General features: G+C 35.9%; 1 protein-coding gene across 1 annotated transcript in view; it reads right to left on the minus strand.

Moving 5' to 3' along the window:
* Positions 1-14,566, minus strand: part of LOC120637222 (zinc finger protein Gfi-1b) — a 98,642-nt gene extending 84,076 nt beyond the window's left edge. Inside the window, exon 1 of the mRNA XM_039908941.1 lies at positions 14,363-14,566. Coding sequence (XP_039764875.1) covers positions 14,363-14,498 — 136 coding nt within the window. The 5' untranslated portion in view covers positions 14,499-14,566. The remainder of the gene's footprint in view (positions 1-14,362) is intronic.
* Positions 14,567-15,285: the final 719 nt, after the last annotated feature.

Consider the following 15,285-nt stretch of genomic DNA (forward strand, 5'->3'; position numbering starts at 1 on the left):
GAGTATCTAAACAATTCACGGAACAGTGCTGTCCACCGGTCATGGAACAGATCCCATTGAGCATTTCTGTCCAAGAGCGCATTGAGTGACGACAATGAAAGTGCCATGCTTCGTGCAACAGTGTAAAAAGAAGGGGCAACGAATAATTTGTTTTTTCGTGGACGTAGGTTATTGTCTTTTGGGGCAAGTATACAACACAATCGGTTATGAAGATCTGGAGAATCAACATCTCCTCGTAAGATTTGGCACATTATCTTTAGTTGATCGCAAGTCTGTCTATCTTCCAGGGAGTTAAACTATAAGCAACCTAAAAGAAATTTGTTTGGTACATCAAGGGGTAATACCCATAGCAATTTGACGGCCGACTGGCGCAGTGGGCAGCGACCCTGCTTTCTGAGTCCAAGGCCATGGGTTCGATTCCCACAACTGGAAAATTGTGATGTGTGTTTGTGTGATGAACATAAGTGTTTTCCAGTGTCTGGGTGTTTATCTGTATATTAAAAGTATTTATTCATAAAAATAATTATCAGTCATCTTAGTACCCATAACACAAGCTACGCTTACTTTGGGGCTAGATGGCGATGTGTGTATTGTCGTAGTATATTTATTTATTTATTATTTATATTAGCAGCGCTTGAACAAGTATCTCAACAAGGCCTTCTGGACTTTATTTATTGTTTTAATTCGAAAATGATCCGTTAGGTACATGGAAACTTACAGGGTAGTCGTTATAACTAATAAGTAGGCTTGCTATGATATGTCGATCTTAATGTTGTGTTAAAAATGTGTAAAATTAAGTTTAATAGGTAACATTTGTCGCGCTAAATATAATTTATTTAGTGCGACAAAAAAAATAACATTCCATCGTGAAATGTTTTTCACAGCTGTGTTTTATCATAAAGGTCAATTTAATTGTTGTTTTTGTGCAACGTACTTTCATAAATATTTTCCTACAAGCTTCTTATTCGATTACAAAAATAGATTATGGTAGAGTTGAGATTTAGTATTTCTATGGCGTGCGATGTTAATTTTTAAGACGTTTAATTAAAAGGTAATTTTAGTTTATTTATTACATATACCTAAGTACTAAATTTAGTTTCTTTTCTGTTTACCCGCCCGGAATTTTCAAATGGGGTCAAGATTTTCGGCCTGAAGACGAAGTATCTTAATTCTCCATTCCCTGTAACATTGCATTGAAAACCACACTTCTCCCATGAACCAAATAAAATAATTGCTAACAGCTTTATCATAATAAAGTTAAGTTTAACACATTTTACTTATTGTATATATTAAGTCATGTGTTGTTTGGTGAATGAAATAAAGCGACAATGATGTTATGAGAAAAGAATCGAAATTATAAACTAAAGGTACGTGTTAATTGAACCTTCGTCACTCCTAAAAATTCTTGCAGTCAACCAATCTCGTTGAGCCTTCAAAGGAGTCATTAATAATGAATTTGGGTAGCAAATCGCCTTTTATACGGCGTAGGGATTTGCCTCGCCACGTGTGTGCCATTACCCTAATGGGGGAGTCTTCTCATCGTCGCGTAATCAGGGCGAACGGCCAGTGGTTTTACGGCTAAAAAACCGCATTAATCTGAGCACTTCAGTTCTAGAATACTCTCCTCACTATTTCCAATAGCATTGGGATCCTCGGTATCAACATCTCGAAAGTTGTCTAGAAGCAGGCGTTACTTTGCGGAAATCCATGATATATTATCAAAATTGAGCTTAATTTGCTATACTCCGCGAAAAGCAGGAGAATCTGTCTCCTGATGATGACTTTACAATTATTTTTATACAGGAGATGTTGACTTTACAATTATTCATTGTAAAGTCAACATCTCCTGATTATGCTCCGGTTTCGGAGCGAAACGTGCGTAGAGGGTGTATTGCCGAGGACCTGTTTGGTGTGGAGTATAAGGATTGAAGAAATTAAAAATTACACCACACAGATTCTCCTGCTTTTCGCGGAGTATAGCAAATTAAGCCTAATTTTGATAATCTCGAAAGTTTGTGAACGACTTGTTTGCCCGCAATTAATTATTAATATTAAAAAAAAAGTGCAAGCCACATGCAATTACTGAGTGATACATGTAGATTGAGAGAGTTTGAAAATTGAACTGTCCGTTTAAGATAAGAGGCCTCTCCTAACAGGACTGTTTTCCCATAATCACTATGCTGGGCACTCAAGTTGGCGTAGTAGCCTGTTTTCCGTTGAATCTCTTAGACGCCTGGTATGGCAACGAAGAGAGAAAGTGCCAGGAGAATTATGAGGATATTAATGTTACGCATCGGTGTAATTGGCAGCCACGATATGTACGAGTATTTAATGCGTGGACGCTGAGTGTGGTGATGACAACTCTATACCGATCTTCCGTCACCATACGGCTCAGCTTTATTATACTGACTTTATTATACCAATATATACTGTATGTTTCGTAATACATAACAAACTGTTATGTATAATTACGGGCATATGACGTTTGACATCTACGGCTCAGATTGATGGACTCAAGGCGGCACTTTTTAGGACGCCCTGTTTACAGGACATTTTTTTTTATATGGTCGACGGACCAATCCGATGGCCCAATAGTAAGTGGAAAACAGAGTAACACTTCACAGGGCATGCAAGGCGCATGTCCTGAAACATGCAGGACACAAGACCGTATAAAATGGCGGGCAAGTATCACGAGGTCCGACCCCGAATAGAGAAAGTGCCAGGAGAATTATGAGGATATTAATGTTACGCATCGGTGTAATTGGCAGCCACGAGTTTTAATTTTATTACGCATTAAGATTTAATGCGTGGACGCTGAGTGTGAGAAGCGGATGTAGGATGCTGCCAAGGACATGCAATTTTATTGTTGTTTTGTGACAACATGTGCTGCGAGCGAACATTGCGGTTTTATTTTTTTCATACGGTGTAATAGACGATCTTTGAGGAATGGCTTATGGGATAATATTTATTAAGTGCAATATATTTCGCTGCATACATGTACTAGAATGTTGATAAAAAAAATTCTTCGTTAAAAATATAATAAAAAATGGGAAGTACATTTCTCACAAATCATGCCAGGCGATACTTAACTTTGGCCACATCTCAAGGAATGAGGGCTCGATTTAGCGATTGGTGGTGCAATGGTTAAAGGATAAAGGGCATAAGGGCGGTCACCTACTCGATGGATAGATACGGTGATATCGTTGACCCAGACAACACTGGTGGAATGCTTCCGACACGCTGCAAACGTGCGGGAAGCCGTGCGATACAATAAAACTTAACGCCATGCCATTCATCACAGAAGCCACGACCACTCTTTGAAGAATGCACGACTTAGAAGAACACAACATTTTGCTACGATTAATACTACTACTTTTAATTTAGTTAGAGTAACATATTTTTGACCTATGGTTCCGAAAAATTGTCGCTAACTATGGACTTGGAGTATCTCTGCGTGGTCAAAGCAGAAATGAGGAGATCCGTTGAAGAACCAGAGCATTCATAGCTAAACGTTTGCGTTAGTCAAAGTTTGTTTGCTTAAAACGCACATAACTTAGGAAAGTTACAAGTTAGGCTGGCATTCGAATTCGTCCCCCGAAAGTGAAGTCGACGTCCTCTCCACTAGGCTATCGCGCCTTCAACATATATATAGTTACCAAGTTGCCAAGTTGGCCTAATGATCGCAGACTGCGGAAAGAATATGCATATGGAATAAGAATTGTTGCATAAAATTTCAAAACAAACTTTCCTATATGATTTTGCGCTACATAAATTGCAAACTAAAAAAAAAATTGTAACGTCTCATACTGATATAGGACCCCATGAAGATCTTAAAAATGATTTTTTTTAAAATAGAATATGAATTTAATATGTAGTTATTCGATAATATGTATTCCTATTATCTTATTTGAAGTTAATTACCCTCCGAATTTGGGTTCAAAACGAGCCACCATCCACGAGCTATTGTCTAAAAGTCATGCCCAAATTTGTAGAGTTTACCCGAAATTTCATAACATTCGCCATACAAAGCTGATTCACCGCAGTTGCGATGTCAGAAATAAATCGGTTAGGCCAATAGAGAGGCGCGTGTCGCCGGTAATTCATTTAGGGGAGGCTAGTGCCAGTACCAAATTGGATTTCCATCCGTGATGATGGATGGACATGCGCCCAAATCAGAGGTTGGGAGGAATTCGAGGAAAGGTGTAATTTGCTTTGAACTAACTGCCTAGAAGGAAATAAATGACAATTGTCTCTTCAGCCGTCACTACACGGCAATATTCTAAAGATACGAGATTTACAAGATTCTGAATACCCACTCCAAAATGAATTTCAAACCAGACGATTAACCTAACTTTTATTAAATCTACGAAGTTCTCCACATTGCAAAACAATATGTTATTCTTTTTAATATTTCCGTATCCGCTAAGCACGAATAAGTAAAATGTTCTCGACATTAAAAATTGTCAAAGCCTAACCTAATGCAAATTTTCTTTGCTAAGTATACATTAGAAAAATACTATACATGTATATTTTTATTTAATCAACTTAAAATTAAAAAAAAAGTGAAATTGGAAAGTGCATGCAAGAGCAGCTACTTGGCACTTATTTATGGTTGCATTCTACTTTATAAGGTTCTGAAATCTTAACCCGTGTAAACCTCTTAAGAGCCCCCGTAAAAATATATCACCAGGATAAGAGGTATCTGTATGCAAATAACGTACAAGTATTACACACAAACAAACAAATAAAAATCAGACACACTTTTTATTGTCAGACCAGACAAGACCCACCTGATGACAACTATTGCCTGTACACAGAGCAGCACTTCGCTATTCATGCAAGGAACTCACTTTACGACTTGCCACCCTGTGTCCATCACCATAAGGCGTAGGAGTTACGCTTCATATACTTGTAATTGAACACTTGCCGCCAACCCTACAGATCGGGACACAGCATTTTTGCTTGGCGGCAGAAATAAGCGTGGCGGTATTAGTTTCCCGGACGAGCTTTGCGCAAGAAACTCTACTAATACTGAAATTACTAGTGTTTGGTATAGCGCTTCTATGTATTCAATAAGATCAACAAATAACTGATCCGTTTTATATACAACGTGTAAAAGATAACCGACATAATATTTCACAGGCTTAAGAGGTACATTATGTACTGTCTCTAAGACTTATCTGTGAAACCCAAATGCTCATAGTTTTTGAGTAAACAACTGCCATAGTTTTTACTAAAAGAATTAAGATACAGCCCTAACATCACACGCAAAATTAAAACAAGTGAACACTGACAGTTCATTAGGTACCTACGCGTCTCGTAGCGTAGGTACTAAGCGCGTGTCGGTCTTTTATCGTCAGTAGGGTTGTCATAAGTAAGCACTGTGAATGTTTGGAATTCGTTTGTAGGGATAAATAAATATGGTTCGTTGATTTATTTATTTTACAGAACGGTTCCTTATGAAATATACTTCAACAGTATTTCGTAATTAAAATATAAATATAATACATATATGTGTTCCCCAAAATAAATGTTACGTATTTGCGAAAAGTACTTATGCTTGTGGTATAAAAATTCTTAACCATTTACAGCTCATGGTAAAAAAATTAGACGGAAATATTTTTAGAAATACGTTAAGGATTTGGTTAATAAGTAAGGCGTATTATAACATAATATTTTTGTGACATTTCTTAGTTAGAGTCTAAAGTTTAAAATTTTAGGTATAGTAATTTGTAATATAAAGTCTAAATATGTAAGAAAATTGCACGCCAGAAAGTGGCTAAACAGTTGGAACTATTCCCACTCACAACACCAAAAATGTACACAGTTAAAAAAATAAAAATTTATTCTATTCTATTATATTCTAATTCGGCTACATTTTGTATAGGTAGTATAGGTACCTAACGCTGATTTTGAAGTCCGGTGCTCAAACGATAACATATGAGGAAAACCATGTTTCAAGATTGATGTAGGAAAATATAGGAATTTTAACATTTAAATCTGTTATCATAAAAATAAATAACATTAATTATTAATTAAAATATATTATGTACCGATGTATAACTAAATACTTCTGTCATAATTATAAGGCTGAAATGTGTACATTTTATTAGCATTGGAACATAGCTGTAGGCTGTTCACTAAAGTAGCTAAGTGCGGATATGTAAACTCACGCCTTTGAGAACGTTATAAGAACCCTCTGAGATATACACTGCAAGGTACCTCACCGTTAAAGTGAGTAACATTTAATTGCTTTTAACTCACATTACTTCGACAAGTTAGAGTTGCATGGCGGGGAACTCAAATACCCCCCGGAAGTAGGACCGGTGTTTCCTAATACGAGACGCTTTTTCTCAGATAGGTATACCTAATGTTTCTGTATTGGGATAGGACGTAGGTTCCTACTACTTGTATTTATATACTGATTTTACTGCATATACGACTTTTCAAAAATATATCCGTTTTGAGCAATTAAATATCTTTTATTCGATTTTTTCTACGCCATGTTGTCAAGACTGAAAAATATTCCAGTTTTCAAAGTAGCTAGTCCGTCTAAATTGGATCACAATGCTCAATACGGGAGCGGATCTATACGTTAGCCCTCGACTGCAATCTAACCTGGTGGTAAGTAATGATACAGTCTAAGATGCTAGCGGGTTAACCTTTTATGGAGTATGGTAGTAATACCCCTAATCGGTTTCAACGCCATACCGCGACGGAACACTAAATAGTTACTAGGTACTAGGGTAGTAACTAGCCACGCCCTGAGCCTCCACCCAGACCAGAGAAAATTCAGAAATTTGAAATTCCCAAATTTTGTACTTGGGACCTCCTACTTAAATTCACAGCGCTCACCGTTGCGCCAGAGAGGTCGTCAGAATATATATTATCAATATGTTTATGTTTTTGTCCCTAATAGTAGTTTCATAAGACACTGTTCCGAGTAAGGCTGTTAAAGTGAACATTGTAAAGGTTTAGAAAAAAATGTAGAGTATTTGCAAAGTATTATAAAAGCAGCATACCACGCAATCCCATTAAAAATCAATGTGCCCGATAGTCGCGTAGAGAAATAATGGACAAATTCAATAACGACTGGTGTTCGATCAGGCAAATCGGATTATACCCGGGATCAGATGTCTGCTCGGGAAATTATTGTCCGGACAGGATTACAGCTGTTTGCCTGGATAATATTAATTGCTCTACGTAATCTCGTCTTGAGATTTTGTTACGTTATTGATAAGTAGGTATCCAACCATCGGGAGTTTCTTATACATTATTTACAGTAGTGGGTAAGTTATACATGAATCTTCAAGGATTATTTACAGCAGGAAATAAGTTATATTTGATGGCAGGTTGGCGCAGTGGGCAGCGACCCTGTTTTCTGAGTCCAAGGCAATAGATTCGATTCCTACAACTGGAAAATACCGTGTGATGAACATGAATGTTTTTCATGTTTTTTTGTAAATTATAAGGACTTATACATAAGTAATTATTAAAAAAATTATTCATCAGTCATCTTAGTACCCATAACACAAGCTACCCTTACTTTGGGGACTAGATGGCAATGTATGTTTTGTCGTAGTATTATTATAGATATATCTTCATTACAAAGGGCTTTATGTAGTGGATACAGCTACGGCTACAACTTGTCTGCGTTATGTTATGGAAAATTATGCGTATCGTTAATTGTACAATGCGGACGAAGCCGAGTTCAACAGCGAGTTTGTCAAAGGTGATCCGTCTGTTTCTAACCTCGATAGTTCGTATCAAAAACGTTTTAATTCTAAAATACCATGGAACGCCGAAGGGCGCGTGTCATATATCGCCGGGGGTCGTGGGATTAGTGTTATTTTGTAATTGCCTCCCCATTGTGGGAGCTCTTGTGCTCCAACCTAATTCTAAATGGGGAGATACTTAATTGAAAAAATAACCTGCCCTTGAGTTTAGGGTTGCGTGGCCTAGATGTGACATCGCAAATCAATTGATTGCGTGAGTTGAGCTATGTTGGATTTTTTTTATTTATAGCGGGATAACACACTCTAAAAAAAAATTGGTTATCCCTAACAAGATAGTAATTGTTGTGATCAAGCATCTTAATTCCATACGAGCCTAACAAGAACATAGATACATCAAATAAGATGATAATGATTGTTTATCATAATTCAATGGACTGGGCAACTGTATTGCTCCTATTATTGTTACTTAACTAAGGCAATTAAGACCTAATTCATAGTTATTTTAATTAGTATATTCTTAACTGATTCAATTTACGTACTTGTTTAAGCTAAATAATTAAAAATGATCTAATCATACAAAGAAGTAAATAATAATAGAAACAACGTATTTATTTGTTAGAATCAATGAACATAACTACATTGTTAGCCCAATCTATAATGAACTTGCTGCTATAACTAATCAGCTTTTGTTGTTATGTTTATTATCATAATTGTTATAATCTATATAACGTCAACTAAGAGAAAATCTCTCTTAGTTGGCTTTCTTTTTTTAGAGTGCAAGTTTAAGTGACTACCGGCTTCCTTCAACATCTACAGCACCAACGGAGCCACCAATGCGTTGCCAGTTTTTGAGGAATTTGCTTAACTTTCTTAACTATAACGCCTCAGGTTTATAGCCAAATGGGGGAACTTTGCAGACCATGGTTATCCACTAACCATCATGTGGGCCATCTACCTAGTCCGTCAATTATTACTATAAACATGATATTAAAAAAAAATCTGCGAGCGCTGCCTAAAAGACGGCCGATTGGTGCAGTTATCAGCGACTCTGCTTTCTGAGTCCACGGCCGTGGGTTCGATTCCCACTACTGGAAAATGTTTGTGTGATGAGCATGAATGTTTTTCAGTGTCTGGGTGTTTATATGCATATTCTAAGTATTTATCTATATTATTCATAAAAATATTCATAAGTCATCTTAGTACCCATAACACAAGCTACGCTTACTTTAGGGCTGGGTGGCGATGTGTGTATTGTCGTAGTACATTTATTTATAAAAAAAAAGACAATATTAATAGGTGGATATAAAGAGCACGTACAAACAAAAATTCTGAGACCAGCATCGTAGGACAGGCTGTTAAATATAGATTCATAATATGTTTTTAAAAAATCATTTGGAGTTTTAGAAATAAAAAATAACTTTTGTTGAGGAAATCAAACCACATATTGATCAAAACAATTTATTGGATATCTAATGAGATTTCTGCCGCTAAGCAGCATTATTGCAATGCTGTATTGCGGTCTGAAGGGCGTGGTTGCTGGTGGTATAACAGGCACATGAGTCTCAAATTGAAGGCCACGTGGCGGCATGTTTCAGGACGAGCTCCTTGCATACCCTGTGAAGTGTTGCTCTGTTTATAGATGATGGTTTTCCACTTACCCTCATCCGCCCTCTTAGGTCATCTGCTTGTTCCGTCAACAATTATCTACTAAGTAATAAAAAATAAAAATAACCGGGACCGTGGTTTAACTTGTTCTAAATGGCACGAAGGTAGATACCGCTTATTTCCTAACTTGGAAGTGGTACTGAGAGTTCAATACAAAAAAAATATCGCAAACCGTAAGATTAAAAAAAAAGTTAACCCAATTAACATTATGTAATCAAACTTAAATAAAGCTTCGGTCATGATTACAATATTATATTAAAAGGTATTGGATTCCACGAAATAGACTCCGCCAATTTCCTAGCTCGGGAGTAATACTGATAGATTTATACAAAAAAATTGAATACAGTAACATTAAAAAAAAATACAATTATGTCATCACATCAATCCATTACCGGCCCACTAGAGAGCACGGGTCTCCTCCCACAATGAGAAGGGGGGTGAGAAGGTCGTCGTCCACCACGCTGGCCCAGTGCAGATTGATGGACTCAACACACCTTTTAGAACATTATGTAGAACTGTCAGGCATGCAGGTTTCCGCACTATGTTTTCCTTCACCGTTGAATCAAATGATATTTAAATTACTTAAAGCGCACATAACTTGGAAAAGTTAGAGTTGCGTGCCGGGATACAAACTCGGCCCCGCGAACGTGAAGTCGAGCTCCCAATGTGCTATCACCGCTTTACAATTATGTTATATCACCTTATTAAAGCTTCATCCACGTTTAAAGTATTACATGTTTCCATAAGGTATTGAATACGTTTCATGAAATGATACCAGATTACAATTGCAATTTTCACTGCAAAGAACGTACTATGAATGAAAAAGGAATAAAAACGAACCATCCACCCATCGGACGGGAAATGGGAAATTGAAAATTAATTTTAACTTGCATCGCGCATCGCTACCTCCTTTGTGCTAAACCTTTGACCAATCACAATTTCGGCAAGATCGTTAATGGCGGCCAATTTGTTACTAGTTTAATGAACTACATTTCGCATTATGTTTAATAGAAGTTTTCTACATCAATAACAACTAGTTGAATCTTGATTTTTAGCGCACTCCAAATTTAAAACATTAAAATATGTATCATCATCATCTTCCCGTTACCGGTCCACTACAGGACAAGCATCCCACAATTGAGATGTGAGATGGTTGAGATTTTAGTCCACCAAACTGACCCAATGCGGATAGGCGGACACACGCCTTGGAAGAATGTAGAAAGGGCATGCAGGTTTGTAAAGAGGTTTTCCTTGGCCGTTTAAAGCAAGTCATATAATTGCTTAAAACGCACATAAATTAGAAAAGTTAGAAGTGCGTGCTGGGATTAGAACTCGGGCCCCAAAAGTGAAGCCGAAGTTCTTACAGTTAGGCTATCAACGCTCCAAAAAAAACATAGATAAACAACGTATATACATACATAGTCCTCAATAAATGGTGCTTTCTGTTTTGCAATACAATTTGTTATCCAAGACAGTTAAATTAGGGTTTTTATCTGACACGGCATATAATGATCAATAAATAATAAATAAATATACTAAGACAATACACGTATCGCCGTTTATCCCCAAAGTAAGCTTAGCTTGTGTTATGCGTACCTATTAAGATGACTGATGAATATTTTCATCAATAATATACATAAATACTTAAAATATACAGATATACTAGCGGACCCCAGCGCCATCTGTCGGGCTGATTTGTGAATCTTAACCATCCAGGGTGCCACCCAAACGCATACCCAAAAATTCATTCAAATCGGTCCAGCCGTTTAGGAGAAGTTCAGTGACATACACACGCACAGAAGAATTATATATATAAAGATACCCAGACTCTGAATAAAATTCATGTTTATCACACATACATTCTCTGTATTGGAATTGTACCCACAGCCTTGGACTCAGAAAGCAGGGTCGCTGCCGACTGCGCCAATCAGCCGCACATTAGAAGGTATATCTCTTCTACTGGACCGACAAATGGCCGATGTTTATAATAATAAATGTAATCTATAAAATTCCAATGGCGGGTTGGATTTAGTAGTGCTATATAGCTATCTACTAAATACAATCTGCCATCTTGTGATTTAAAATTAATTCAGGTGAAAGTAAACCTGAATTTTTTAACTGACTATAAATATTTGTTTAGCTTTGTGATTTCGCTACTCCAAGAGTAAGTAAAACATTGTGTATAAAAATTCTATGAAATGCATTTCTGTGTATTGGTATTAAATTCTTTCCTTGTGTTTTGATATCAACTGGTAGCTTAGATTATTTATTACCTAATTAGCAGTTTACTTGCTGTTGGTACCTAGTTATATGCACATTTGCATATAACTACACATATAATTGTTAGGCGTATCAGCTGCTTTATGTAAAGTACAAATACAGCTAGGTATCGTTATTTCTTACAACAATATATTAGGTACCATGGGTTGTCTAGAAGATATCGCTAAGACCAACTTTGGTTTTTTGTTATTATATTTATATTTTCATTCATAGATTTTAATATATTTCTTTTAATGATACTAAGAGAAATAACCTATAGATCTATAGCTAGGCATCTGATATAGATCAAAAGATCGAAAATTATTCGTAGGTAGTATTAATATATTTTCGTTACTCATAGAGATAACAGAGTGTGAATTTACGCTTGTTGAAACCCTATTGCGACAGCCAAGCTTTAAAGCCCTAGTTTTTAACGCAGAATTTCAAAGTCTTCTTTTCGAAAGGAGTTGTGTCGTGGACTTTCGTCTAAAAGCCTCAAGTTTTTTGGAACATACCTGAATATCAATGTTTTCAGTGCAAGATACCTTCGCCTTCAGACCTACCTTCTTTTTAAATACCATAAACATTGTGGTCAACTAAACTTTTTATCCACTAAGATAGTGGATAAAAAGCTCACCTTTAGAACAAATTTGTGTAATTAATTTTTTTTCTACTATTGCAGTAATTTGTAGGTTTAACTTTTTCTGATTAACTCCCGAATGATTTCTTGAATTCCATAATTAAATTCTCATCACTTATATGAATACTTTTCACCAGCAATTCGTAGTGACTCCTGATCAATTTTATTTTGTTTTTGCTTAATTTTATTTATGCAATAATTAACATTAAAATATAGTATTTTATTTTTATCCTATAACAAAATAATAATTAAGAAAACCTTTTTGAAAGGCCTTGAATCCATGGCCGTAAAATAAAAAAAAAATAAGAAACCCTATAACTGTAAATTTGCATTATAGTCGAGTAATCTTAAAGTAGGTAAGTAGGTACAGCGGTTAACCTTTTAGTCAGAATTATGGTCAAAGAAACATATATTTTATTCGTTCTAAAAACTACATAGATTTAATGCTATTTAACGAGGTTTAGGTTACAAATTTAAGAAACTTATTCTTAAAAGAACCAGTTAAACTGAATTAGAAATTAAAATTAACTTAACCAAAGTGTAATATATTATCTACTTAGAGTGACACAAAACTAGTAGCTTTATCTAATAACAGCTTTTAGTAGTTTATTTTAGTAAGTGGCGCGTTTATAAGAAATTTTGACAAATCTTTTATAGCTTATTTTCAAATGATTCACACGATTTGCTTTGGAAAACCCAGCATTATAAACTGGTTATCAGCTTCTGTCCTTCCGAAACAAAAACCACCTCGGTCTTGAGACTTAAGAAACAGTTAAGACGAGCCAAACTTATATGTCCGACGTAAATCTGTGTCTGCCTTAACACTAACTTTGGCGAAGCGAAATTAAACTACACTTTAAGTAGTCTCGATCGCGGCATTTTAAACCGATGAAAAAAAAACCATATCACGGAAAAATATTAAAAATTAGATGTTGCCAGATTTAGTTCCAGTTTTTTTTTAAACCTTCGAGAATCATCAAATTTATCAAGATAAATATTACTAACCCTATGCCCTCCAGTACGTAACGGTACACAGGTAACAGACAAACTCACTTAGGTATACATTATTAATATTCAAACTCCTTTTAACGATTCGAAATTGCATTGTAAAACTTAGTTCTAAATCCCAACTTGTACCGCTCATGTTGATTTCTACTTCCCAGGCGCACCGATCCTGAATTTCTGTGGCACCCCTAGTAACTGGTTAAAAAAAACTGGCTTTTCAAAATCAACACAAAAATATTATTTAAAAGAAACGTTAGAAACTATTAGATTCCGCTTTCATAAAAGGTTTATGATGAAATTTTCACCAGATTCCACTTTATAACTTATATGTTTATTTACTTTTATCACTGTTTATAGTTCGCTATAATACTTGACAATATAATCAAATGTATGGTGTGAATTAATTTTGATCTATAGTCGTCGTGTACCTACGTCTTAAAAAATCAACTAAGTTGATCGTTTTTATATTCTATATTTTGTATTATCGTTTGTTTAGTTAAACTAGCTTTCTATTTGTATGTGTAATAAAGACTTCACCTTCTTCTTCTTCTTTTTTTTTATACTTATCACCAAATTGGATGATCTAAAAAACTTTTCTATGCAATTTTCGCTATTAGGTACACCTACATCTAGCGTAGCAGCAAGAGAATTTTGACTTTACTACGTAGGTACGATTGCAAATTCCAAATGTGTGCAATGAAGTGTTTAGTACTAATAAAACACAATAACTATAACGTTCGATGTAAATCTCATTTCTCTCTCTTCTTTTGTGTAATTTTTCTGCAAATTCAGTCTTTCTTAATAGCACAATTTTTGAATTTGAATAACGCACGACGGGCGTGCATTTGGGAAATCCCTAAATATGCTTGTAACAGAATTAGTATTGCGAATATAAGCACCTAATCAATGTAAATAAAAGTAATACGCTTAGTAACATATATGATATTTTAACACAATGTCAATATTATATTATATACCTGTAAATATACGACTGTAAATGTTTATTTATAATTAAAAAAAAACAATGTAAACCTGTGTTATCGTAATCACAACTTACCTTTTGGCGTGACAACTCTGAAAGCGCTGTTCGACACAGACCTCGGCGAACTCTCTCTCAAGTGCCCCGGAGAAGAACCACCGTTACGCACCATAGAAAAGTCCAAAGGCATGGGAGGCATTGCACTTATTTCCATTTTCAAATCGTCCTAAACCAACGTCATAACACTATGTCCCGGTACAAGCCGCGTGCGATCGACGCGAATCGCGGGCCAGTATTAAGGCTAAAGGCCGTCGCACACTCTGTTCGGCTTCCTGCGGCCTTCTGTCGCCCTAAAGCCGAATTCTCTAGGCCAGACCGTGTAATTTCGACCTTATCGCTCGCGGTGGGCGTGGCGTTTCAGGCCCCGCCCCGTTCCCCCCGCCGCCATATGCCGCGTGACAATCACTTTGTATAGGTAACACAATAATATGATTCCTGATAGATTTTATTGTTCCGCCGATGCATTTATTCGCGAGCAATTTCATGGAAATGTCTTTTAGTGCTTTTTTTGGATCTCTTGTGCTACGAACGCCAATGCGAGATATGTTGATTATGTTTTATGGCTTTAGTTATTAGTCTGTTAGATTAATGTTGTATATATTTATTTTTGTTGTAGCAAAATTAATAATCTAATCAAATCGATGCACTGATAGCCCAGTTGGTTGCACTTCGATTTCAATTTTGGGGCACCGAGTTCGAAACCCAGCACGCAACTCTTTCTAATATATAATAAATAATAATAATAATAATAATAATAAATAAATATACTACGACAATACACACACCGCCATCTAGCCCCAAAGTAAGCGTAGCTTGTGTTATGGGTGCTAAGATGACTGATGAATATTTTTTCAATGAATAATATACATAAATACTGATAAAATACATATAAACACCAGACACTGAAAAACATTCCTGTTCATCACTCAAACATTTTCCAG

This window comes from Pararge aegeria, chromosome 3 (genome assembly GCF_905163445.1).
Source record: "Pararge aegeria chromosome 3, ilParAegt1.1, whole genome shotgun sequence".
Taxonomy (NCBI): Eukaryota; Metazoa; Arthropoda; class Insecta; order Lepidoptera; family Nymphalidae; genus Pararge; species Pararge aegeria.